General features: G+C 45.7%; 1 protein-coding gene and 1 pseudogene across 2 annotated transcripts in view; one reads left to right on the forward strand and one right to left on the reverse strand.

Annotated features, from left to right (window-relative positions):
- Positions 1-687: 687 nt before the first annotated feature.
- On the reverse strand, positions 688-3,654 carry LOC308512468 (melanoma antigen preferentially expressed in tumors-like; annotated as a pseudogene). The gene is made up of 3 exons: positions 3,362-3,654; positions 2,370-2,975; positions 688-1,243 (listed from the first exon to the last, which is right to left on the reverse strand). The product of its transcript is annotated as a melanoma antigen preferentially expressed in tumors-like (transcript).
- A 7,739-nt stretch (positions 3,655-11,393) lies between these two features.
- LOC308512357 (centriole and centriolar satellite protein OFD1-like) overlaps positions 11,394-25,127 on the forward strand; it is a gene marked incomplete at both ends in the record, with an annotated part of 150,699 nt that continues 136,965 nt past the window's right edge. The window contains 1 exon segment of the mRNA XM_081082127.1: positions 11,394-11,436. Coding sequence (XP_080938253.1) covers positions 11,394-11,436 — 43 coding nt within the window.

Below are 25,127 nucleotides of genomic sequence, written 5' to 3' on the forward strand. Positions count from 1 at the left end.
AAGCCCTACCATGGAGCGGCCACAGGCCAGCGATGGAGGCTCCCAGTGGGGAGGAGTTTTAGTCCAGGGACTGGACTAGTTACCTGTGATGGCCCCAGAGTAGTTGTACCACAGTGGTGCTCACTGGAAGCCACTTTTTCCAATCCCTGTGGACGCACCTTGTGTGCGCTGACCCACTGAACAGTCACAGAGGTGAGTGAGTAGGTACCGGTGCACCAGAAAGAACCACCAAACCAGAAAGTATAAATGGTGATGTGATCTCCTGGGACCAACCTCAACCAGCCTAGTGTCTGCGCATCACGATGCTCATGCCTTCTTACTTGGCCAGTAACTGCAGGTGGGAGAGTTGGGTTAACATGTCATGGAGGACACCAGATGGTTAACATCCAGTTCTCTTTATTACTGACATTTATTCACAACCATTCAAGCAAAGGTAATCCCCGCATCTACCACCCAAACCTCAGTCTCTCCCCCTGAGAGATTCAGGTGGATATTTCTAACTCCTTAGGACAAATCTCCCCAAAGAAACCATTGAGTCCCCTGTCAGCATTTCCCCCCACCCTGAGTATTTGTCTGAAACTGGCTGCTGTGTTCCTGTACGGTATACTTATGTCCGGGTTTCAGTGCCCAAGGGCCCAGAGTAAAGCCTATGAGATGTACACCCAGCTGGACACTCAAGCAACAGGATCACAGAATGGGAGTTGGGTCAAGGAAAGTACTACAGCCACAGTGAGGACAGGGGTAAGCGCAGAGCCAGACCATGCTGGGCCGCCCCAACTCCTGCAGCATATGCTTCAGCACGGCATGCATCTGGGCAAGTCGGCCCAGGTTGATGGTGCCGCTCCTTTCCTCGTAACTCTCCAGGGGGGCCGCATAAATCACGCAATTCAGCTTGCTCAGCCCAACAATGTGGCGAAGCAGGTCCTCCAGGACGATCATGGAGATGGGGTTTTCACAGAAACTTAGGGTTGTGAGCTGGGAGCAGTGGCTCAGGGCTGGCAGGATGTCCAGGAACTGGGCATCCATGATCCCACACTTATCCAAGTCCAGGTCCTGGAGAGTGGGGGAGGCTCTCTCTAAAAGAAATCGGAGTGACCCAGAACTGATATTGGTCAGGTTGAGCCCACTGAAACTCAGGCCTTTCAGCTGGCTGACGTTCAGTTGCTGGGATAGATGTCTCAAGTCTCTTTCGAAAAGCAGGCAGTTAGTGATGGACAGGGTCGCCAAGGGGGTCCTCAGGCACCTGGGGAGACATAGAACAGTTACATGTGGGGGATGGACCTGGTGGGCAGAGGCAGGTGAGGATGATGCAGGCCTTCAGGGTAAAGAGGCCCATGTCACCAAAGCCTAGAGTGTTCCGGATGATGATCAAACCCAGGATGTTGCACAGTGAAAAGTGACATTCAAGTCAGAGCAAATTTGAGTGGAATCTTTCCCCATCTGTTATCTGCTCCGTGATGGATTCAACTGGATGAAACCTCACACACTCCATTTACTCATCCGTCAAGTGGAGCACATCATACAGCCCAGCCCAAACACACAGGTGTTCTGAACATAAAGGTGGGAGGTAAAGATGGGAGGAGCTCAGAAAGGAGCCTGACCCAGGGTCTGAAGCAGGAGGCAACCAGTGCATTTTAGTATTGGAGACATGTCCTGAAATGCCTGCAACTCGGGCTTCCTTCCAGCCACAGCCTAGACCCCTGTCACCATCATCTCTTAGCCCAATGAGGCCTCTGGCAGTTGTGCAGAAAGGGCTAACCTGGGCACAGTCAGGCAACATCAAACGAGAGCTGACACCCTCCAGGAACTTAGATCACTGCACTGTTTACAAACCACCTATCCAATTTCGTAATGACTCCCTCAGGAACCCTGCATTTACCACGCATTCTGTTTGCAAGAGCCTATGGCAACCCTTGGCAGACAGGTGAATGATGCAGGTTTGGAGTGAAAGGCTGCCATGGCCAAATCTCTAAGTGCGGAACTTAACCCCTGAAACCTCACCTCTGATTGGCTTTCCCCTTGTCATTGCAATCGTCACTTGGTTCTATTGCATCATCTTCCCTTCCACACCACTTACAAGGATGCCCAAAGCTACCATCCCCTGGCCTGAAGCCTCCATTACGCCAAATCCTAGCAAGGAGTCCCTTTAGTAGCCTCTGTCCTAGTGCATATGTCCTACCTTTGTCTGGGGGGTTATGTGACAACATGCAAGGTGACAGAGCGGTGAACAAGACACTGACTGTGTGGCCCGTCTAGTGGCTCAGGCACTCTAGCACTGCTGAGGGACTGCACACAGGAGAGCCCATCACTGTGCACTGAAATGGAAAGGGACTCGATCTGGTCGTCAGGGAAAGCTCGCCACCCCTCACCTGAGGATCTCGTCCAGGCGGCCTCTGAGGATGGAGACATCATCCAAATTGAGCTCCTGGAGGTGGGGCAGTCTGAAGAACTGAGAGGTGACCAGGCTAACACACTGCTCCTCCTCCTCCAAGGTGGTGTGAGAAGACGTGAAGACATGGGAGAGACGGAACCGGCGCAGATTGCCCATCTAGCCCAGGTAAGGAGCGAACTTCCTCAGGGTGGACAGCTTCCAGGTACAGTTTACCTCCAAATCCTGGACAGAGTCCAGCTGCACCATATCCAGGATGTTAGTGTTTTGCTTCGACATCGCAAAAACCTTCAGCTTCTTACAGCAAAGGTGCAGCAAACCTCTCCTCTCGCTGATTTTCTTAATCAGGTAGCTGAGGGACTCATCAAGGACACCTTTCTTGAGGCAAAGGTCTACTAACAGCTCCACGGGGGCCAAGGGTGGACTTGGCCTGGCTGTTAAGCTGCGCACTTTCCTCCTCTTCCTCATGGGCTGCGGGGCCTCAGGCTCCAGCAGTGAGCACAGATGGGCTCTGGTTCCGGCCCACACAATCCAGAACTCCTGATGAACTCTCTTCTGTAAATTAAGCACCTGCAGTTTCCATCTCCTGTGGAGAAAATAGGAGTTATGCTGGGGTGCATTATGATAACAAGGAATAAGACCATGAGTCTAGGAATCTGGGCAGCTGGGCCAGACACCTGACTGGACTTTTGACTCAATGTCCCAGAATCACCTGCTCCTGGTGCTACTGGGATCCTTCATGGTCCCCATTCCTGGTACATTTAGGTGCCACCAGGAAGGAGTGGGCTCATGTCCCTTCGGTCACCCTCGGCATTTTCACCAGCCGTATATATCCGAAGCCTGTTCCCACAATGACCCCAGCAGTGGCTCCAAGGCCTGCCTCAGTTCTCCCTTTGGCCCTGCACACTCCCGGATCCCAGCTGTAACTGCTCAGATCCCCAGGGTGCTACCAGGCAACTGAATCCCCCATACCTGTGTCGAGTGTCCTGGGCAAGCAGGACATCGAGTCCCTCGAGCACAGCCTGCAAGATATCCTGGTAAGGCTGCCGATGGTTCATCAGGGCCCCCAGAGGGAGGCAGGGGAAGGGCCAAGCCTGCACCATGGCCTTCAGGACTCTGCTGTGCTTCCCAGCGAAGGCTGCCATGAACAGAGGTGGGAAGAGCTCCATAGGAAGCCACTCCAGAGCAGCGATGGCTGAGGCTTCATCCCGCAGCAGGCTCTGACATGCCAGTTCCAGGAGTCTGCGTGGAGCTGGGAGGCTCATCCCCATGAAGCTGCTATGAAAGAGATCATGGGAGACAGTCAGGAGCAAGGCATCTTGTCAGGCTGAGCATGAGCAAACCCGGCCCTTCTCCCTTCAGAGGGACCAGCTGAGGGCCAAAGGCACTCCTCCAGCAACAACTGGAGCGCCCCCCAAATTACCCCAACCCCGTTTTCTGCTTAGAATCTCAAAGCCACTCAGCCCTGCCTCTCCTCTGCCACTGGCAGGACAAGAACCAGGCACCAAGGAGGGGTGAGATGACAACTGGACACCTCCCGCATCTACCCACTGGCTAGCTGGAATTCTGCTGTGCAGTGAGTACTGGGACACCATAGAGAGGATTCCACCCTTTACAGAAAAAAAGTTTCTGAGGATCACTGAAGGACTGAAAACGCCTGGAGTAGGGAGCAGCCCGTGGCCCAGGACTGCCTCTTGCTAATTTCCAGGAAATAAAACAGATGTGGAAGATTAAGGAACACCCACACAATGGGTACCATTGAGGCTTTTGACGCATTTTAAATGAGGAATATAAAAGCAGCACAAACGTTTCCTGAAGCAAGGGGGAGCTGGAGGTGAGAAAAATAACGATTAATTCCAACATGTACATTTTACTGTGTGTCCCTTCTCTGAATATTAGAATGACCACTTTATCCATGACAACAGATGGCTCACATGTCACCACTAAGGCTCCTCTCAATGAGAGGCTGCAAGCCCTGGTCAGTGTTGCTCAGTGCCTTGAGCCTCCTCCCGTGCCCGCCAAAGGTCTCTTGAGGGCTCCATTCCTAACCCCCGTAGGGGGTGGGCAGGAGCCAGCTGATGGATGTTTCTCACATCAATGTTTCTCTCTCTCTCTCCGCCCACTCCCTTCCTCTCTTTCTAAACATCAATTGGCTGTTATGAAAGACTTTCATTAAGACCTGTTTTCACACAGACAGCCCAGCCGCTAAAAACTACAAAAAGGATTTTGCCACTTTGGCCTACAATAGGTTCCTTAGCAATACTTGACTTTCAGACACAGCAAAAACTTACCCTATGAACCTCTATGAATGGCAAATACCAAAACAGAAATCAAAACATTTTAGAATAAGGCAAACCTGCATCCAGAGGCAAAGGCAAAGTCTGCTCATTTGTATGGAAGAAAGGACAAATCTCTGGGTTCTTGGCCTACAGGTCATTGGGGACCGCCTTAGGCTCCTGACTCACCAGAGCAGCATGGTGCAGGGAGCCCTGTGCTCAGAGCTGGACATTGACTCTCACGCTCTAGATTCTGTTTCCTCCTCTGCCTCCTCAGAAGCCATTATGCCCCGTCTGACCACACCTTCCTTCTGAGGTCCTAGCTGAAATGGCTACTTCCACCTGAGAGCAAAACCTTAGCCCTGGATCTCCAGGCATTTAATCCTGATGGGGTTTTGCACTCTCCACACCTCCAACTGAACCCTAGGTCCATTCATGAAAGGAAAAGAAAAGGAAACCAGCCTGGAAGTAGACTTGATGTGGGTGTTGGTGCCACATCAAAATTCCCTAATGTTCCCGTTAACACACCTTTAGGGAGACAGTGTATCATCTGAAGAGCGAAAGGATTTTAATGCAACTGTATTGAGTACCAAACAGCCCCTGAGACTTGATGTTACCTACAATTGCAAATCCCGTACCCATTCAAAGGGGAACAGAGGGACAGCTGGTCTTCCAGATTTTGAGGAGCAAGCCTTCCCGAGAGGAGGTCAGGCCAAAATCACATCTAGGGATTGATCAGGAGAAGGGAGGGGCTGCACGTTTGGAATGAGACAAAGGGAATTACCCAGGACAAGGTGAACATTGGGGAAACTCAAAGACACTGACTGCATCAACTTGAGAACTTAAAAGGCTAGTGGTGAAGTAGGAAACTGGGTGGATCCCTTAAACCCAAGCTGACGGGGCGTATAGGCAGGAGATTCTGTCACCCTTCCTCTGTGGAGGTAAAGGGCGTTTCCTCTCAGAAGAACCAGATCAGCTCAGCAACCTGGCTTGAGAAAATTAAATGTGAAAATGTGGGTTGTGGTGAGGCCAGAGGAGGGGTGTGGCAGCTGAACCTGGGATGTGACTTATACAATTCTGAAAGCCACTGAGGGCTGAGAGTCGTGGCTCTTTGGAATCTTGGAGGCACAGTAAAAAATAAATGTGGGGCAAAATACCTGTGTATCCTTACCAAGGAGCTACTATAAAGGGCATTCATTTTAGCTCAGGAATCCTATTCTACATCCCAACCTTTCACAGGCAACAGGTTATTCCCAGCCAAATTCCAGGGCCCGGGGCCCTAAACATGACTGCCAAAGTCTGTATAAATAACTAATGTTTTCTCAACCCCAGGGAACAATCCATGCAAATTTGGCTTCAGAAAGCTCCTTCTGGGCCCAGGCCTACAACTCTCACTCAGATTGTGAGGGAAAATGTCCTCTCTCAGGATTAAGCACAGTGCACTGATACACCTTCCCCTTCAGAAGATTTGAAGCTGTACTTGGCATGTAAGAATCTGCCATAGTTTGGGATATCCCCATGCTGTACTGAGTCACACATTGGATCTTTTGAAATCCAGGGAGACACAGACAGAGAGAGAGCCAGAGGGCGGGGGGGGCGGGGGGGAGGCAAGAGAGAGAGAGACAGAGGCAGAGAGGAGCAACTTTTCTGTAGGCTCTTCTGTACCCCCTGCATTGTGATGCCCAAACAACTTTCATATTCCAGGCAGAGGGGCCACGTGACAGATTACCACAGTGGTGTTGACCTGAAAATTCCAGACTGGCTGATGAGGTTTCTGGAAGTGGTTCAAACTGTAATGAGGTCAGCAGTTGAGTCTAGACTTGGTATCATGGGCTTAAAGCCGGAGTGGTGCCACCTGGGGTGAGATTTTCTCTTTAACACAAACATTACATGCACCAGGCAGAAACTGGAAAATTGGAGGAGCCCAAGCTCAGGCAGCTTCTATGAGATTCCAGTGTCCAGGAGATACAAGGAGGCAGGAGGGACCACTTAGAATGACCTAGAAACAAAGTGTGAGCGAACATGCCTTCTTCATGAGCAAGAAATACTCCTCTATCCACCACCCCCCCCCATACGGAGCCTGCTTTCCCAGGGCATGTGCTGTGGCACTGGGGGCAGGAGAACTTCATGCCCAGTATTGGACAGGCTCCGCCGACTCCCAGCACCCACACATGAATTTGGGGGATGTTTTCACCACATCCTGGTCACCTGCCACCTGCTCTCATCATGGCACTCACTTATGTACAGGACACAGTAGCCTCTCAGCCCATGAGAAGGGCCATCCTGTGCAACCGCCTTCTCCAGTCAAAAAATTGCTACTGTGATCCCAGGTCATCTGCCCTTGTGACCTCTTTTTAAGAAAGGGGGTCCTTAGAATGTGCTCCAAGTCTGGGACCCTCTTTATGCATCCCTGGAATGTCAGTCAGCCCATCAGGAACCTGATGCTGGGGACACCCACTGACAACAGAAATCAGGAGTTCTCCCCAATTCTTCTGAGCTGTTTTGGAGAACGTGACAAGCTACAGTGTACAGAAGGAAAATCAACATCCCAGCTGCCTTTCTGGATCCAAAGAGGCACCAAAGAGGCAGGACGATGCCCTTCCTGGGTTCCACAGCAAGCCTTGCCTCTGTGGGCCTTCAGAGGCCCTGGGGACCAGTCCTCATGCATGGGCCTTCCCATCGTCCAATCTCTTCACCCAGCCTTTGAGCAGATACCCTTCCAGCTGGCTTCTTTCCCTCTGCAGTCAGACCTCTTCCTACACTGACCTATTTTGTCCTCTGTGCCTTTTTCAAACTCACAAGTCTCTGCTGGCACTACCTGACCTGCCTGTGCCCAACAATACCTGGTTTCACTTCAGACCCAATGACATCTAGACCTAAACAAAGGATTGCCTCTCTTTCTTGCTCCCCAAGGAGAGCATGCCTCACATCCAGGACATGCCTGGGTCTAGCCATTGAATGCCAAGGACGCTGTAGGAGGGCTGGCAGGAGGCACTGGCACAGAGTGGACATGTTCTCAGGGATGTCCACGGGTCGGCCGATCCTCCCCCACCAAAGACAGACTCCTCTCCTCTCTCTCTTCAATACATGATTTACTCAAGAACAGTCACTGAGTGCCTAAGGTGCATTCACTGCTGTTCCGGGTGACTTGCAGGGACACTTCATGAGAATGTCACGGTCTTCCTCAGAGTATCTCTGAGGCACGAACCCTCACTTGTCTGAGTAGAGAAATGAAAAAACAAAACAACTGGGCGGGAAAATGTGTAAATCACATGCTGGTCTTGCTTTGCCCTGTAGAGCATGCCTCACAGAATGGTACCTCCAGGTATAACCTGCCCAGCAATCCTAATAACCATAGGAAAAGTTGTCATTTTTCAATGGCCATTACAAATTTTTATCACAACATTAAAAACTCTGTTAGAAACATACCATACATGCAAATAAATAAAGTTTTAAAATCACTACTTAGCACCCTGTGATTTTAAATATTTGAGAATTAAAAACTGACATGCGCTTTGCAAACTATTTCCTGAGTAGTTTAAACATGGCTTGCGGGTCTTCTGCTCATACAACTTTCCACACAGAGTGAGAGTCTTTTCCATGCCCTGGTCAACTGTCACATTCTTTCTAGGTTTGGATAAGCTTCCAAGGTCCCATTCCTTCCTGCTGCCTACGTGGGCACATGTCTCTGGGAGAGTTCCTTTAGTGTGAAGCTCTTTGGCCTCATGGCTTACCCTGGGACCTCTCCATCCTTTTTTTTGGTCACAACCATGTCGCTCATTTACACTTCTCTGGGAGCTGGCCGTTGTGAACCAGAAGCTGGGTTCTGAGTCACGATGATGAGTAAAAGTAATTCCTCATGTTTGGCAGAATTTAAGAAACTATGGAAGCATTTCACTTTCCAAGTCTCATTACTTCTCTCTCCAGACAAGGGACCTTGGCCGGGGCCATCAACTGACTACCTTCTCCATGTGCAGTAACTGAGGCCTGAATCAGTCGCCTGCACTCGTATCTCTGAGTGAGTCATGCGACGGTGACAAAAGAACAAGGCCCTGGTTCCTGATGTACGGCTCCCATGGCCATCACCTGGGCCAGCCTGATGGGAGTATGCCTAGAGAAGTCACCAGTGAATGGGAACATGCCACTCTCTGTGTGGCAGCGGTGGACACAATCAGGGTCATGGGCAGAGAGCAGGAGTACCCATTTAGGTGACAATCACCTGCCACAATCCAGGTGCTCAGCAGGTCTGTGCTCAGCCATGGTGTAGGGACCCAGTCAGGTCTTCAGGAGGATAGGGTAGGTGATGGTTTGATATTCTCAGGGAGAACTAGGAATGACCTGAGAGTATGTAAATTTACTGATGAGGTGCCACCCACAAGATCTGGGTAGCAGTTGTGCATGGAGCCCCCTCCAACAGCTGAGGTAGAGGGAAAGAAAGGGGTGGGGGACCCAGCTCAGCGCTGGGGCCACAGGAGGCATAGCTCCAGAGTGTCTCCCTCTTGGCCTGAGCTCCGCTATGCCCCGCCGCCTCATCCTCTGCACAGGTGGATCATACTAAGGAGGGCACCTTCCGGCAGCCCAGGGCTGACAATTCTCCGAGCCCAAACTACTCTGGAGTCATGGCCTTGATCTCTCCTCTCAGGGTCCTGCGACCAGTATGTCCTTAAATAGCCACTCTCAATGTGGCTGAGACACTAGTAACACGAGGGGTTACCACCAGGTGACCTTAGTACCAGCAGCATCTGTGTGAGGCCTGATACTCCCAATGCATGAGGGCGAGGTCTCTCCATCCCCATTCTGTAGCTCCCAGGCCTCCCTGACCTCCTTGGGCTGTAGCCAGGGGACAGGTGGTGCACTACTGTTACTTTGTTTCAAGAACCATCCCTTACCCTCAGTGGTGCAAGCTCAGGGGAAGAGACCAAAACTTACCTGTCACCAAACACCAGTTAAGTCAGTCTGTGGGCTCTCATGCCAGCCCTGCTCCGAGCAGAGTTGCTGAACAAGGGGTCCCTAACACACTACAGCTTCTTGTCTCATGCTCGCTCTCTTTTACCCCATGAAAACACAGGAGAACAAATGAGTTTTGGGGGACATGACCTGATAATACAACGGCTGCTCCTGTTTCTGCTCCCCCAGGAGGAGCCTGAGGATGCAGATCCCACCTCTTTCCCTAATGATGAGAATGGAAGAGGTGCAGGGCTTCTCTAGACACTCAAGGAGGCTCCCGTAACCAGCACACCTGAAGATGTCTTCCTTCCATGCTGGCTCAGCTCAGAATGGCCTCACGCCCGCCAGTACTTGGTTGCCCTGGTGGCCCATGGTCTCAGTCACCTGTGTCAACCCAGGTCAGAGTAAGAACCAAATGGTCCCCAAATAAGGAAACACCATGTTAACGCATGTACGTAGGAAGCCATGGGCTCCTGGGAAAATCTTCTAGAACACCGTGGAGGAATCTGAAAACTGGAGATGTGCCCTGGCTGGTTGGGCATCATCCTACTAGTGGAAGGGCACAGGGTCGGGGCACGTACAGGAGTCAACAGTATTTCTCTCCTGTCTCTCCCCCACTCCTCTCTCTCTGTCAAATGGATGAAAAGAAACGAAACCCAGATTACTTGAGAAGGTGGCGGCTGGCAGGACAGAGGGGAAAAGGTGATGTGAGTGAAAGGGGAAAGGAGAGTGTGTGGATGTGTGTGTGTGTGTGTGTGTGTGCGTGTGTGTGTTTGTGTGTCTGTGTGTGAGTCAGGGACAGTTAAATATGGCAGGAGTATCAGAGCCTGGCAGAACCAGTTCTCCTGGACAGGGAGCACCTACCACCTCCGTGGACATTCCACACCATCTGGAAGTGAGGAGCAGCCTCTTGTAGGAACTCATAAACACCACTGCCAACACAGGCCTTAAACACTGCCCGCAACCTGGCAGCCATGCCAGCCCAAATCCTGCTGACCCACCCAAAGACCAGTAGACCCTAGGACCTCCACCTCCAAAGGTACTGGCCTCCCATAACAGTATGTGAGACATCGCCCCACCCCAGCAGCAGATATCTGGACACCACAGTTGCGCTTTGCCTGAGCGCAGGCCTTCTGAGCCCACCCTCCACAGGCCTCTTCTGGGTGCTGCTGAGAGCACCTGCTGGGCACACTCTTAGCCAAACAAGGGCGCACTGCTCCAGCAGTAGAAATTCTAAATTCCCTCTCCCTGGATACCTGCCCACAGACACCTCAGTCGTGCGGCTTCAGAGCCAGGGCCTTTCAGTTTGCGTCAGTGCGCCGCACTGACAAATGTACCTCAGTTGCCCCTGTTAGCCGCCACTGGACGTGCATATCCAACCACGGACACCGCAGCAAAAACTGAGTCTTCCCACCCAACAGCTGGAGAACTCTGGACACCACAGTTGCACCTTTCCAGTGTCCAGGCCTCCTGAGCCCAACCACCCCAACAGACATTTCCTGGGTGACTCTGTGAGCCCCTGCTGGGCACGCACAATTTCAACCAAGACCACAAGGCAGCAAAAACTGGGATATACCCCTTCCTATAGCTGACTTCTGGACACCGCAGTTGCGTCTTTTCAGCACACAGGGCTACTGAGACTGCTGCCCCTAACGGCAGCTCCTGATGCCACTTTGAGCCCCAGCTGGGCGTGCTCATATCCAAACAAGGCTGCACAGCCCCAGCAGTAGAAATGTGGACTTCCCCCATCCCGACTGCCAAACACCATACACCATGGTCGCATGGTTTTAGCACGCAGGCCCCCTGAGGCCACTGCACCAGCAGGTAACTCTCAGGGCCTCTGTGACCTGCCACTGAGCACACTAGTATCCAACCAAGTGCTGAATGGCCCAGCAGAAGATAGTCGGACTTCCTCCTTTCCATCTGCAGACCTCTGGTCACTGCATTGCACTGATCCAGCACGCAAGTCCCCTGAGCCTGCTGCAAGGCACAACATGCTGGCATCCAGTCCCCACAGTAGCGCTGCTCCAGCACAAGGGCCCCCTGAGCCCACTGCCCCAGTAGACGATACTTGGGTACCTTTGTAAGCAGGCACTGGGCATCCAATTCCAATTATGGATGCTCATCCCCCAAAGCAGAAAATGGGACTTCTCCCTACACGGGCCAGAGGCACAGCACAATCACTCTGATCCAGTGTGTAGGCCCCACAAGCACACACCACTTGCAGACAGCTCCTGGTGCTATCACTGGGCATATGCCTTTCCAACTGAGGGTGCATGGCTCCCTCAGTAGGATGCAGGGCACCACCCCTCCCCCCCACACACCCCGGGTTACCTACCTCTGGACAGTCTGCTGCTGGATCCTAAACCCCTTTGTGATTCAGAGGGAAATCACACTGGCCAGAATCCCACTGCCTCAACCACAAACTACGAGATACCCGCCTCCGCACACTCATAGGCCTGGGACCTCATAGTGAGTTTCAGAGTAATGCTAATCCAGCGACGGTCACACCACACCAGCTAAAGTCACAGTTCCTGAGCCGCAGGCCCCAAGACTCCTTAATCCCAGGCAATGGTCTTTGGGAACAAACAGTGAGCACATACCAGTGAGACCTCAGAAAACCTTTTCCACCAGAGCCGGAACAATAATCACATCCAAAACACCTTGCAAAACAATGCTGGGGGTCAGTCACATTGCTAACCCGTGATAACACTTCATCCACAAATAAGACACTAACAGTCAAGACCCAACTACCTCAAGAGAACCCAAATAGCTCAAGTAGGGAGCTCCACTAGATGACCTATCCCAGAAGACCTGAGAGATCACACCATTAGAAACACCCCCAAAAGAACCTGAGTAGCAAAGCAGTTGAATCTAGCTCACAGATACAATACCAATATTACAACAAAACATAGGGAGACAGAAAAGGAATCCCCAAAGGAATGAATAAAGTGAAAACTACGGAAAAGGAGTTAAATGAAATGGAGGCAACTAACGTGTCAGATGAAGAAAGTTTAAAATGCAAGAGGAGTGCCTATGGGAGCTTTGTGACAACACCCAACAAAACAACATCTGCATCATAGGCATATCAGAAGGAGAAGAAGTGAAGCAAGGAATAGAAAACATGTTGGAAGAGATAATGACAAAAACTTCACGGATATTGGCCAGAAAATAACTATGCAAGTGCAAGAACCACACAGGGTCCCAAACAAGATGAACCCAAAAAGACCAACACTAAGACCCATCATAATTAAACATCAATGCCAAACTAAGAATCATAAAGGCCATTAGAGAGAGACAGAGAAAGTTACCTACAAGGGATCTCCCATTAGAATATCAACTGATTTCTCAACAGAAACACACCAGGCCAGAAGGGGATGGAATAAAATATACAAAGTGATGTGAAACAAGGGACTGAATACATACCCAGCAAGTCTACCATTCAAAATTGAAGATGGAATCTGGACATTCACAGACAAAAAAGGGCTAAGAGAGTTTATTAACACCAAGCCAGCAATGCAAGAAATGCTAAAAGGACTGCTGTAAAAAGAAGAAACAGAAAGGCAAGATGAAACAAATATATAAGAATAAAAATGATGACAAACAAGTACATATCAATAACAACATTAAATGCAAAGGGATTAAATGCTTCAATCAAAAGACATAAGGTAGGTGAATGGATAAGAAAACATGATCCATATATTTGGAGTCTGTAAGAGACCCACCTCGGAGCTAAGGATTCACACAGACTGATAGTGAAGGGATGGAAAATAAAAGTGTTTCAGGTAAATGGAAATGAGAAAGAAGCTGGGATGGCAATACTTATATCTGACAAAATAGAACTCAAAGTGAAGGCCATAACAAGAGACAAGGAAGGCCACTACATAATACTAAAGGGGGAAATTCAACAAGAAGATATAACTCTGGTAAACATATATGCACCCAATACAGAAGCACCCAAATACATAAAATACACACTTCTGGAAGGTATTAAGGGACAGATAGCAATATAGTCATAGTTGGGGATTTTAATACCCCATTGACACCACTGGATAAATCCTCTAAACAAAAAAAACTCCAAAGAAACAGCAATCCTAAATGACTCTCCAGTTCAGATGGACTTGACATCTTCAGAACATTTCATCCCAAAGATACTGGATATACATTCTTCTCCAGTGCACATGGGATCTTTTCAAACACAGACTACAGATTAGGACACGCAACATCTCTTCAAATTCAAGAGCATAGAAATCATAATAAGCATCTTCTCAGGTCACAATGGCATAAAACTAGAAATCCACTGCAATAAAAACAATGAAAAAATCAAACACTTGGAGGCTAAATAGCATGCTATTAAACAATGGTTGGGTTATCAAAGAGATCAAAGAAGAAATGAAAAGCATCCTGGAAACAAGTGACAATTAAAACACACAATCCTAAAATCTATGGGATACAATGAAAGCAGCCCTGAGAGGCAAGTTCATAGCTCTACAGGCCTACCTCCAAAAACAAAAAAAAAATGGTAATGAAGTATCTAACCTTGCAACTTAATCAATTAGAAAGAAAGCAACAAGAAATGCCCAAAGTACTCAGAAGGTAGTAGATAATAAAGATCAGAGCAGAAAGGAACAACAAAGAGACCAAAAAAATATAAAAGATCAATGAAACCAGGAGCTGGTTCTTTGAAAGGATACCAACAATCATGAACTGCTAGCCAGGCTCAACAAAAACAAAAAGAGATGACCCAAATAAACAAAATTATAAATGAAAGAGGTGAAGTAACAAATGACCCCACAGATATACAAAGGATTGTAAAAAATTACAACAAACAACTCTACTCCAACAAACTGGACAACCTGTGTAGCTGGACATTTGTAAACAAGGATCTGATGTCCTGCCAAGAAGAAGCGAATGTTCTATCAGGAGCACAGCGAGAACTGCAAGCGAGTCACGCTGGGTCAACATTGCACACAATCTTGAGTTCCAAGAACATTTACGTCCCTGAGAAAGGCTCAGATTAAATAGTTGTAGGTGTAAAACAGAAAGGGAGGGCACAGCTGCAAGTTGTCTTCAATATGCTATAGTAATCCTATATAATAAAAGGCTAATATGCAAATAGACAAGAAGCAGAACGACCGATTGCTATGCTATACACTGACCAACAGGGGGCAGAAACCCAATGCAGGAGCTTCCCCTGGTGGTCAGTGCGCTTCCACAGGGGGAATGCCACTCAGCCAGAAGCCCTGAGCCCGGCTCATTGCTGCCAAGTGCAGCGGTGGTGGCAGGAGCCTCTCACATGGGGAGTGGGCCTAACCCATCAGTTGGACATCCACTCAGGGCTCCTGGACTGCGAGAGGGCACAGGCCAGGTTGAGGACTTCCCCCGCTAAGTGCACGAATTTCGTGCACCGTGCCTCTAGTAATATAGAACAAAACAAGATTTATTTTTTTATTTTATTTTTTATTGATTTTTTACAGAGAGGAAGGGAGAGAGATAGATCGATGAGAGAGAAACATCGATTAGCTGCCTCCTGCACATTCCCTATTGGGGATGTGCCCGCAACCAGGGCACATGCCCTTGACTGGAATCTAACCTGGGACTCTTGGGTCCGCAGGCTGAAGCTCTATCCACTGAGCCAAACCAGTCAGGGCACAAAACAAGATTTAATTGATTCACTGCTGACACATGACCTTGTACCAAACCCCAATAAAAGCGATGGTGAGAGTGCAAGGTTTGCTGCATGCCTGAGCGAGCTGTAGCCCTCTGTCTGGCATCAATCATCCTGAGTGCTCATCTTACCTCTGCGTCTTTGGTTCAGTAAACATCCCTCAACTCTTGGCACCCAAATAGGGACCTTAAGGTAAGTACTGGGAACGCACAGGACTGAAAGGCAAAAAGTCTGCAATGGTATATGCAAAACTTTCGGCAAGCCAGGCAGCGCATTGGGGAACTCCCCAACGGCAGAGAGTCAATATATGACTCTGCTGCGTTCAGTGCTTAAAAGCACTGGGGTTAGTGTGTCTCAAGACACTTTTAGGAAATTAGCTAGAGAAATAAAAAGGCATTGTTATTGGTTTGAGCTGACAGGCAGAAATCAGTTAAATCTAAAGGTTCATGCGCTACGTCACGCTCATCAGAATGGAGATCCTATAGGACAGGAAGTTTGGTCCTTATGTACTTTGATTACTATGGCTCTTAAATCTTTGCAGTCAAAAGCAGATTATAAGGCTACTCCAATTAAAGTTACTAGCTCTCGTTCTTACTCTGCTTGTGAAACTGATAAAGACATGCCTTCTTTGCCTCCTGGAAATAATACGGACCAAAAAAGGAAAGATTTTGAACGGAAGTTGAAGGGATATGAAGATATAGAAGAGACTGATAAAGAGGACATCCAGGATTTGTCAGAAAGTGAAACTAGTAGCACTGATTCAAGTGGTAGCGAACAAACGAGATTAAAAAAGAAAATCAAAACAAGGGATGACAAACAAGAGTTCTTAAAAGATTTGCTGACTCATACGAAGGCTTTAATATGTGGTATCCCACCGCCTCATGTTAAACCCACTAATAAGTTACAGGAATTAATCAAAAATGCTTTTCCAGTTCAACAGCCACTGTCAGAGGAGCCCGGAGTAACTCCCTCGGCTCCTCTTCCAGACCCACCACATTATTCCACAGGGGCACATAGGCAATTCCAGCTGCCCTTGCCTACTGAAATAAACAAAATATTATTTGATTCAGAACCTGGAGATGAGATTGTTCCTCCCACATGGAGAGAAGAGATAATGATTTCCTTGCATTTCTGATACAGCGGCAGCCAATGCCACAGGATCTGCAATAATATCCCCAATATCCAAATGGTTATGCTAATGTGGCTCATAGTCCTCAGTCCTCATGAGTTTAAACCTCTCAAAAGTTTAAAAGAGGCAATTAATTCTTATGGCATGCATTCCCCGTTTGTGATGGGATTACTTACTAGTTATGCCTCGGAATTTTTGCTAATTCCCCTCGATTTGGAAGCTTTGACCTAAACTGTACTGGATCCAGGAATATATTTACAATTTAAAACATGGTGGAGAGAGGAAGCTGACGTTATGGCTAGAGAAAATGCAGCAAAACAGCCTCCAGGACAAACATTTCAGGAATTAACTGGGTCTGGACAGGATGGGCGATTGCAAGCACAGGCACCTTTTTCAGATTTGCATATCACTCAGATAAATTATGTTGTTTAAGAGCTTGGCAGAGAGTGGATACACCTGGAAAGGCATCTTCTGCTTTTACTAAAATTACTCAACAATCAGGGGAGCCTTACACTGACTTTCTGTCAAGATTAACAATAGCAGCTGAAACCGGTTTGGCTCAGTGGATAGAGCGTCGGCCTGTGGACTGAAAGGTCCCAAGTTCGATTCCGGTCAAGGGCATGTACCAGGGTTGCGGGCACATCCCCAGTAGATGTGCAGGAGGCAGCTGATCGATGTTTCTCTCTCATCAATGTTTCTAGCACTCTATCCCTCTCCCTCCCTCTCTGTAAAAAATCAATAAAATATATTTTTTTAAAAAAGATTAACAATTGCAATTAGAAAGGCTCTCTCTCAGGAAGAGTCATGAAGATTATTTCTTCACTATTTCTTTACAACCTCAAGACTATGAGAAATTTGCATTTACTGTCCCGGCTTTAAATCAAGCTCAACCCACTCAACGGTATCAATAGAAAGTCTTACCACAAGAAATGTTCAACAGTCCTACTATATGTAAGGCATATGTGCATCAGCCTTTAGAAATAGTCAAAAAAAGATTTCCTAATACTCTAATTTATCATTATATACATGATATTTTAATAGCTTCTGAAATTCAATCACAATTACAGGAGATTTACCAATACCTCCTTGAAAAATTCTAAGACTATAGATTAGAAGTAGCCCCAGAAAAGAAACAATGGCAGGAGCCATGGAAATATCTTGGGCAAAAATTAACAGATGTCTCCATTATTCCACAGAAGGTTCAAATTAGAAGAGACAGTTTAGAGACTCTAAACGATTTTCAAAAGTTATTAGGAGACATTAATTAGTTGAGACCCAGTCTTGATATACCTACTTATCAATTGACTAATTTATTTCAAATCCTAAAGGGGCCACCTGAATTAAATAGCCCACATGTTTTAATCCCTGCTGCAGAAAAATAATTAACTTGGATAGAACAGCATATACAACAAACACAATTAAATAGACTTCTCTCCATAGACAATTTTAAATTATTAGTTTCCACACTGAGCATTCTCATACAGGGTTACTTGTTCAAGATAGTAATGTTATTGAATAGATTTTCTTGCCTCATAAATCACAGCAAAATAAAACAGACTTATATTCAAACAATTTGCCAAATTATTTACAAGGGGAGATTAAGATTAAGACCATTATGTGGTTTAGATCCAGAAGAAATTATAGTACCTTTTACTGTCAAAAAAATTCAAAAATTGTTTCGAATATGTGATAACTAGCAAACTGCTTGTGCTCATTTTTTAGAGAAAATACATAAACATTATCCTACAAATAAAAGGTGACAATTTCTTAAGAAAACTGAATGAATATGGCCTCATCATATTATAGCTAATGAACCAATTCAAGGCCCCACTGTTTATACCAATGCAAACAAGCTAGGAATAGCTGGTTTTCATTTTCAACAGCTAACAAAGGTAATTCAGTCTCCATACACTTCAGTACAATGCGCAGAACTATTTGCCATTGTTTTATTACTACAACATTTTCCTCAAGCTGTAAATATTGTCACTGATTCTCAATATGCAGTAATTACTCACTTACTAAAAGCTTTTGCAGTAATGGAAATACTTCAAAATATTAACACTGATAATGGTTCTGCATATCTATCTACAAAATGTCAAACATTTTTTTTCAATTTCATCATATCACTCACATCACTGGCATCCCTTGTAACAATACAGGACCAGCTATTATTGAAAGACAAAATCACACCTTAAAGGAAATGATCAAAAAACAAAAACAGGGAGAATCCCCTAAATGAAGACTATTAATAGCTCTATTTACTTTAATTTTTTTAAATCAAGATGAGACTGACAGTACTGCTGCTCAGCGACACTGGGTAAAGGATATTTCACAAGAATTCAATCAACCTGTGTTTTATCATAATGAGTCCTCTCAGTCATGGGATCCTGCATGGGTCCTACGATGGGGGCAAGGATATGCTTATATTTCCACAGGTAAAGAAAAGTTCTGGGTTCCTGAGAGGCGTCTTCAGCGGAGACATGGGAACCAAAAGGAAGTTCTACTTAAGTGCCCTGACTAAGGATTTCTCAGAGATGACCTTGATGGGGTCTCCTACCCGCAAAGCTCTAAGTTCAACGCAACATTCATCTGTACCAACCTGGGGTCAGGTGAAGAATCTTACGAAAGAGGGAGAACAACTGGTTTGGCATCATGGTAAAGAAGTGACGCCATCGACTTTGTTCCTTGCTATACTTGCACTAATAACCACTCAGGTAAATGCTAAGAATCATATATACTGGGCTTATAGTCCTAATCCCCCACCGAATAGAGGTGTTTCTTGGTTGGATTCAAAGGTTCGAATTTATGTTAATGACTCAAATTGGTTACCCGGACCTTATGATGATCGAGGTCCATTAAAACCAGAAGAGGAAGGTAGAGTCATAGAAAATCATACCACTGGAACTCAGCGAGTGCCAATATGCTTAGGTCAAGGAGACCATTGTTCAACAATACAGGCACAAGCCCTGCTGAACATTTTAAAAACACTATTACCGCAACAAAAAACAGACATTTGATTCTTCTGAGTGCCCATGGGTTTAAAAATGTTAGTTGGGATAACAACAGTACACCTCCATTACTTCCACCATGTCATGTTCCTATGTTTACACACTTGTCTGATTGAGTCCATTGGGAATCCTGTAGAGGAGAGACAGTTTGGGTTTTATCTAATACTTCCTATGGAAGCATTACTGATTGGAGCCCTTCAGGTTCTGCCCCTTCCAAAGCCAATGGAGCTGATCTACGATGGCATAGAGGAGAGAACAAGTCCATATCCACGCAAGCGAATGTAAGCATCGTATGGCATGATGGAGGATTTGCTCCCCCAACACCTCATCAAGAAGGACATCCTGCTGAATCTGACTTATGGAAACTGGGGTCTGCCTTACACTCTTTGAAAGCATATATTTGCATAAAATAAGCAAATCTATAAAAATAACTCTGGGATATACACCTTACAATTTTATGCTAACAAAACTGCCTTTGCACAAGCCTGTGTTCGATTACCATTTTTATTAATGATAGATGATCAAATTGTAAGTCTGCAGAGACAAATGCATATGAAATATAACTAGAATTATTCATCACTTTGCATTACTCCTGTACCTTAGAATGAAAGTCTGTTTCCATGGGAAAAGGTTAAAAAACATATGTTCAATCATAAAAATCTAACAAAAGAAATTCTAAATTTACAATCTCATATACAAAAAATATTTCAAAAGAAATTGCATAAATTAACTGGGAAAAAAGTGTTAAAAATATGGTTAAGGAATTGCAACAATTAAATCCTATACCCCATTTACAAGCTACTTTAGGAGCTCCTGCTGGAATACTATTATTGATACTCTATCTCTGTATCATTTTATATTTAGTCTTCCAAGGACTCGGGAAAACCAAGCAACTAATTAGGAGAAAAACAGCTGTGTTTTCACTGATGCTCCATCAAATGAAGCAAGAAAAAAAAAGGGGGGTTTGTAGCAGGACATTTGTATACAAGGATCTGAAGTCCTGCCAAGAAGAAGTGAATGTTCTATCAGGAGCACAGCGTGACTTTCAAGCGAGTCACGCTGGGTCAACACTGCACACAATCTTGAGTTCCAGGAACATTTTCCTCCATGAGAAAGGCTAGGATTAAATAGTCATGGGTGTAGAACAGAAAGGGAGGGCACAGCTGCAAGTAGTCCTCAATAAGCTATTGTAATAATATAGAACAAAACAAGATTTAATTGATTAACTGCTGATTCACTAACCTTGTACCAAACCTCAATAAAAGCAATGGTGAGAGTGCAAAGTTTGCTACATGCCTAAGCGAGCTGTAGCCCTCTGTCTGGCATCAATCATCCTCTATGGCCGTCTTACCTCTGAGTCTTTGGTTCATTAACATCCCTCATCAATCTGGACAAAATAGACATATTCCTAGAAAAATACAAGTTTCCAATACAAAATCAGGAAAAAGCAAACAACGTGAACAAGCCGAAAACTAGTGAGAAAATTGAAACAGTAATCAAAAAGCTTTCAGAAAACAAAAGCCCTGGACCAGATGGCTTCACAGGGGAGTTTTACCAAACTTTCAAAGAAGAAATAAAACCAATTCTTCTCACACTCTTTCGAAAAATTCAGGAGGAAGGCACGCTTCCAAGCTCTTTTTATGAAGCCAGCATTACCCTAATTCGAAAACCAGAAAAAGAAAGAGACTTACAAGCCAATATTCCAGTTGAACAGTGATGATGCAATCCTCAACTAAATTCTAGCAAACTGGATCCAGCATTACATTAGAAAGATCATACACCAAGAACAAGTGGGATTTATCCCAGGGATGCAAGGCTGGTACAATATCCTCAAATCAATAAGCATGATACATCACATAAAAAAAAATGAGAGACAAAAAAAAACACAATCATATCATTTGGTGCAGAAAAGGCATTTGACCAAGTGCAACAGCCTTTTCTGATAAAAACACTCAGCAAAGTGGGAATAGAAGGATCATCCCTCCCCATATAAAAGCCTTATATTAAAAGCCTACAGCCAACATCATACTCAATGGGCAAAAACTAAATCCATTTCCCTCAAGAACAGGAACAAGACAGGGATGCTCGCTTACACCACTTCTCTACAAAATGGTACTGGAAATGCTAGCCACAGTGATCACACAAGAAAAGGAAATAAATGGCTCCCAAATTGGAAAATAACAAATAAATTGTCATGATTTGCAGATGACATGATACTGCACATAGAAAACCCCAAAAACTCCTTCAAAAAATTAGTAAACTTAATAAATGAATTCGGCAACGTAACAGAGTAAAAAGTTAACACCAAGAAATGTATGGTATTTTATACACCAATAGTGAACTTACACAAAGAGAGTTTGAAAAACAATCCCATTTATCATCCCACCAAAATAATTAAGATACCTATGAATAAACTTCGTTACAAAGGTAAAAGACCTCTACTCAGAAACTGCAAGACGTTGAAAAAGAGATAGAGGAAGACAGAACTGATTAAAGAACATGCCATGTTAATGCTTGGTAGAATCAACATCATGAAAATTGCTGTACTACCCAAAACGAACTATCGATTCAATACACTCCACGTTAAAATACCAACAGCATATTTCACAGACCTAGAATGAACTCTCCAAAAATCCATCTGTAATAAAAATAAAATGACCCTGAACCCGAACAGGTTTGGCTCAGTGGATAGAGCGTCGGCCTCCAGACTGAAAGGTGCCAGGTTCAATTCTGATCAAGGGCATATACCTTGGTTGGGGGGACATCCCCAGTAGAGGGTGTGCAGTGGGCAGCTGATCCATGTTTCTGTCTCATCAATGTTTCTAACTCTCTATCCCTCTCCTTTACTCTCTATTAAAAACCAATAAAATATATTTAAGAAACAAACAAACCTCAAATAGCTGCAAGGATCCTGAGAAAGAAGAACAAAGTAGGAGGGATCTCAGAACCAGATATCAAGCTGTTTTACAAAGCCACTGTTCTCAAAACTGCCTGACACTGGCACAAGAATAGACGTATAGACCAATGGAATAGAATAGAGAATGAAGAAATCAATCGAAACCACTAGCTCAATTAATATTGATAAAGGAAGCAAAAACATACAATGGAGACAAAACAGTCTCTTCAATAAATGGTGCTGGGAAATTTGGTCAGATACGTGCAGAAAATGAAACTAGGCCACCAACTGGCACCATACACAAAAAACAAACTCAAAATGGATAAAGGACTTAAAGATAAGACAGGAAACTAAAAATATTAGAAGAAACCACAGGCAGCAGAGTCTCAGACATATGCTGAAGCAATATCTTCACCGAACCAGCTCCTGGGACAATGGAAAATAAAGTTAAAATAAACAAATGGGATGGCATCAAAATAAAAAGCATCTTCATGGCAAAATAAATCATCAACAAGACAACAAAGCCCACTGCATGGGAGAACATATTTGCCAATGTTCTCTCTGATAAGGGTTTCATCTCCAACATTTACAGGGAACACATACAATTTAACAAAAGGAAGATAAACAACGCAATCACAGAAATGGGCAATGGAACTAAAAAGATACTTTTCCAGAGAGGACTAAAGTAAGGCCAAGAGACACATGCTCAGAGTCACTAATCATCTGAGAGATGCAAATGAAAAGGACAATGAGATACCACCCCACAGCTGTCAGAATGGCTATCATCAACAAATCAACAAAGGGCTAGTGCTGGTGAGGATGGGGAGAAAAAGGAACCCTCCTTCACTGCTGGTGTGAATGCAGACTGGTGCAGCCACTATGGAAAACAGTATGGAGTTTCCTCAAAAAACTAAAAACGGACTCCCATTTGACCCAGTGATCCCACTTCTAGGAATATATCCCAGGAACCTAGAATTACCAATCAGAAAGGATACATGCACCTCTATTTCACTGCAGCACAATTTACAATAGCTAAGATTTGGAAACAGCCTAAGTGCTGGTCAGCAGATGAGTGGGTTAAAAAGCCGTGGTACATCTACACACTGGCATAGTATGCTGCCGCAAAAAGGAAGAAACACTGACAATGTGCAACAGCATAGATGGAGCTGGAGAGCATTATGCTAAGCAAAGCCAGTCAGTCAGTCTGAGAAAGATAAATATCACATGACCGCACTCATCTGTGAATTATAATGAACAACATAAACTGATGAACAAAAACAGATCCAGGATTCTGAAGATGGCGGCGATATAGGCAGACGCGTCCCAGGTCGTGTCCCGGAGCAAATGGAGTGAGCAGCTGAAACTAATAACACCCACCCTAATTGGCGAAATTGCTCAGCTGGTGAGACCGTTTGCAGCTGGGAAGGGCAGAACTCCCCTGGAAAGGTAAAAAAACCAGGGATTTGGGCAGGAAAGTTTGCCAGACCTCTGAGCCCAAAGGGTCGGATCGAGACTGCGTGGCAGACAGCCGTGTCCCTTGGGACAGGCATAGCCCCTGACTGGGGAAAGGAGATCCGCGGGATTCCTGGTGCCATCGGGGGATTTGAGAGCTGGGTTCTGTGATCACAGAGGACTGAGCCTAAGGGGGCAGCCTGAAGAGCTGACCAGACCATGCAGTGCTGGTAAGAGAAGAGCTTACAGAAACCAAGCATTTCCCGTTTCCGTGGCCGGCGTTTGTTTGTTTACACTGAATCCTGTTCATAAGATATTTTGGATACAGACACACACCTGTGCTGAAGAGAGGGAGAGGGTGCGGAGGAGTGGAATCTGCGGAGAGACGGAGGAGAGAAGGGGGGCCGGGAGAGGTGGCAGTGAATTGAGCGCTGAGACACCCCTGAGCACAGGACTGGGGCATCCATACGAATAACAGGGGTGCCAGAACAACAGGAAGAAGAACAAGGATCAGAAAACCTATTTGAAGAAATAATATCAGAAAACTTCCCTGAGGTGGGGAGGAAAAAAGTCACACAAGCCCAGAGAGTCCCAAACAAGGTGAACCCGAAAAGACCCACACCAAGACACATCATAATTACCATGGCAAATGTTCAGGACAAAGAGAGAATCTTACAGACTGCAAGAGAGAGACGGAAAGTTACATACAAGGGATCTCCCATTAGATTATCAAATGATTTCTCAACAGAAACACATCAGGCCAGAAAAGAATGGACGGAAATTTACAAAGTGATGCAAAGCAAAGGTCTGAATCCAAGAATACTCTATCCAGCAAGGCTATCATTCAAACTTGAAGGGGAAATAAGAAGCTTCACAGACAAATAAAGGCTAAGGGAGTTTATCACCACCAAGCCAGCATTGCAAGGAATGCTAAAGGGACTGATATAAAAAGAAGAAATAAAAAGCTGAGAAAGAAAACAGCCACACAAAAAAAGGAATGGCTACAAACAAGTACCTTTTAATAATAACTTTAAACGTAAATGGACTAAATGCTCCAACCAAAAGACATCAAGTGGCTGAATGGGTAAAAAAAACATGACCCATACATCTGCTGTCTACAAGAAACCCACCTCATTAGAAGGGACTCACACAGACTGAAAGTGAAAGGATGGAAAAATATCTTTCAGGCAAATGCAAAGGAAAAGAAAGCTGGGGTACCAATACTTATATTGGACAAAATAGACCTCAAACTGAAGGCCATAACGAGATAAGGAAGGCCACTTCATAATACTAAAGGGATCAATACAACAAGAGGATATAACCCTGGTAAACATATATGCACCCAATGCAGGAACACAGAAT

The sequence above is a fragment of the Myotis nattereri genome (genome assembly GCF_964212035.1).
Source record: "Myotis nattereri genome assembly, chromosome: Y".
Classification (NCBI taxonomy): domain Eukaryota; kingdom Metazoa; phylum Chordata; class Mammalia; order Chiroptera; family Vespertilionidae; genus Myotis; species Myotis nattereri.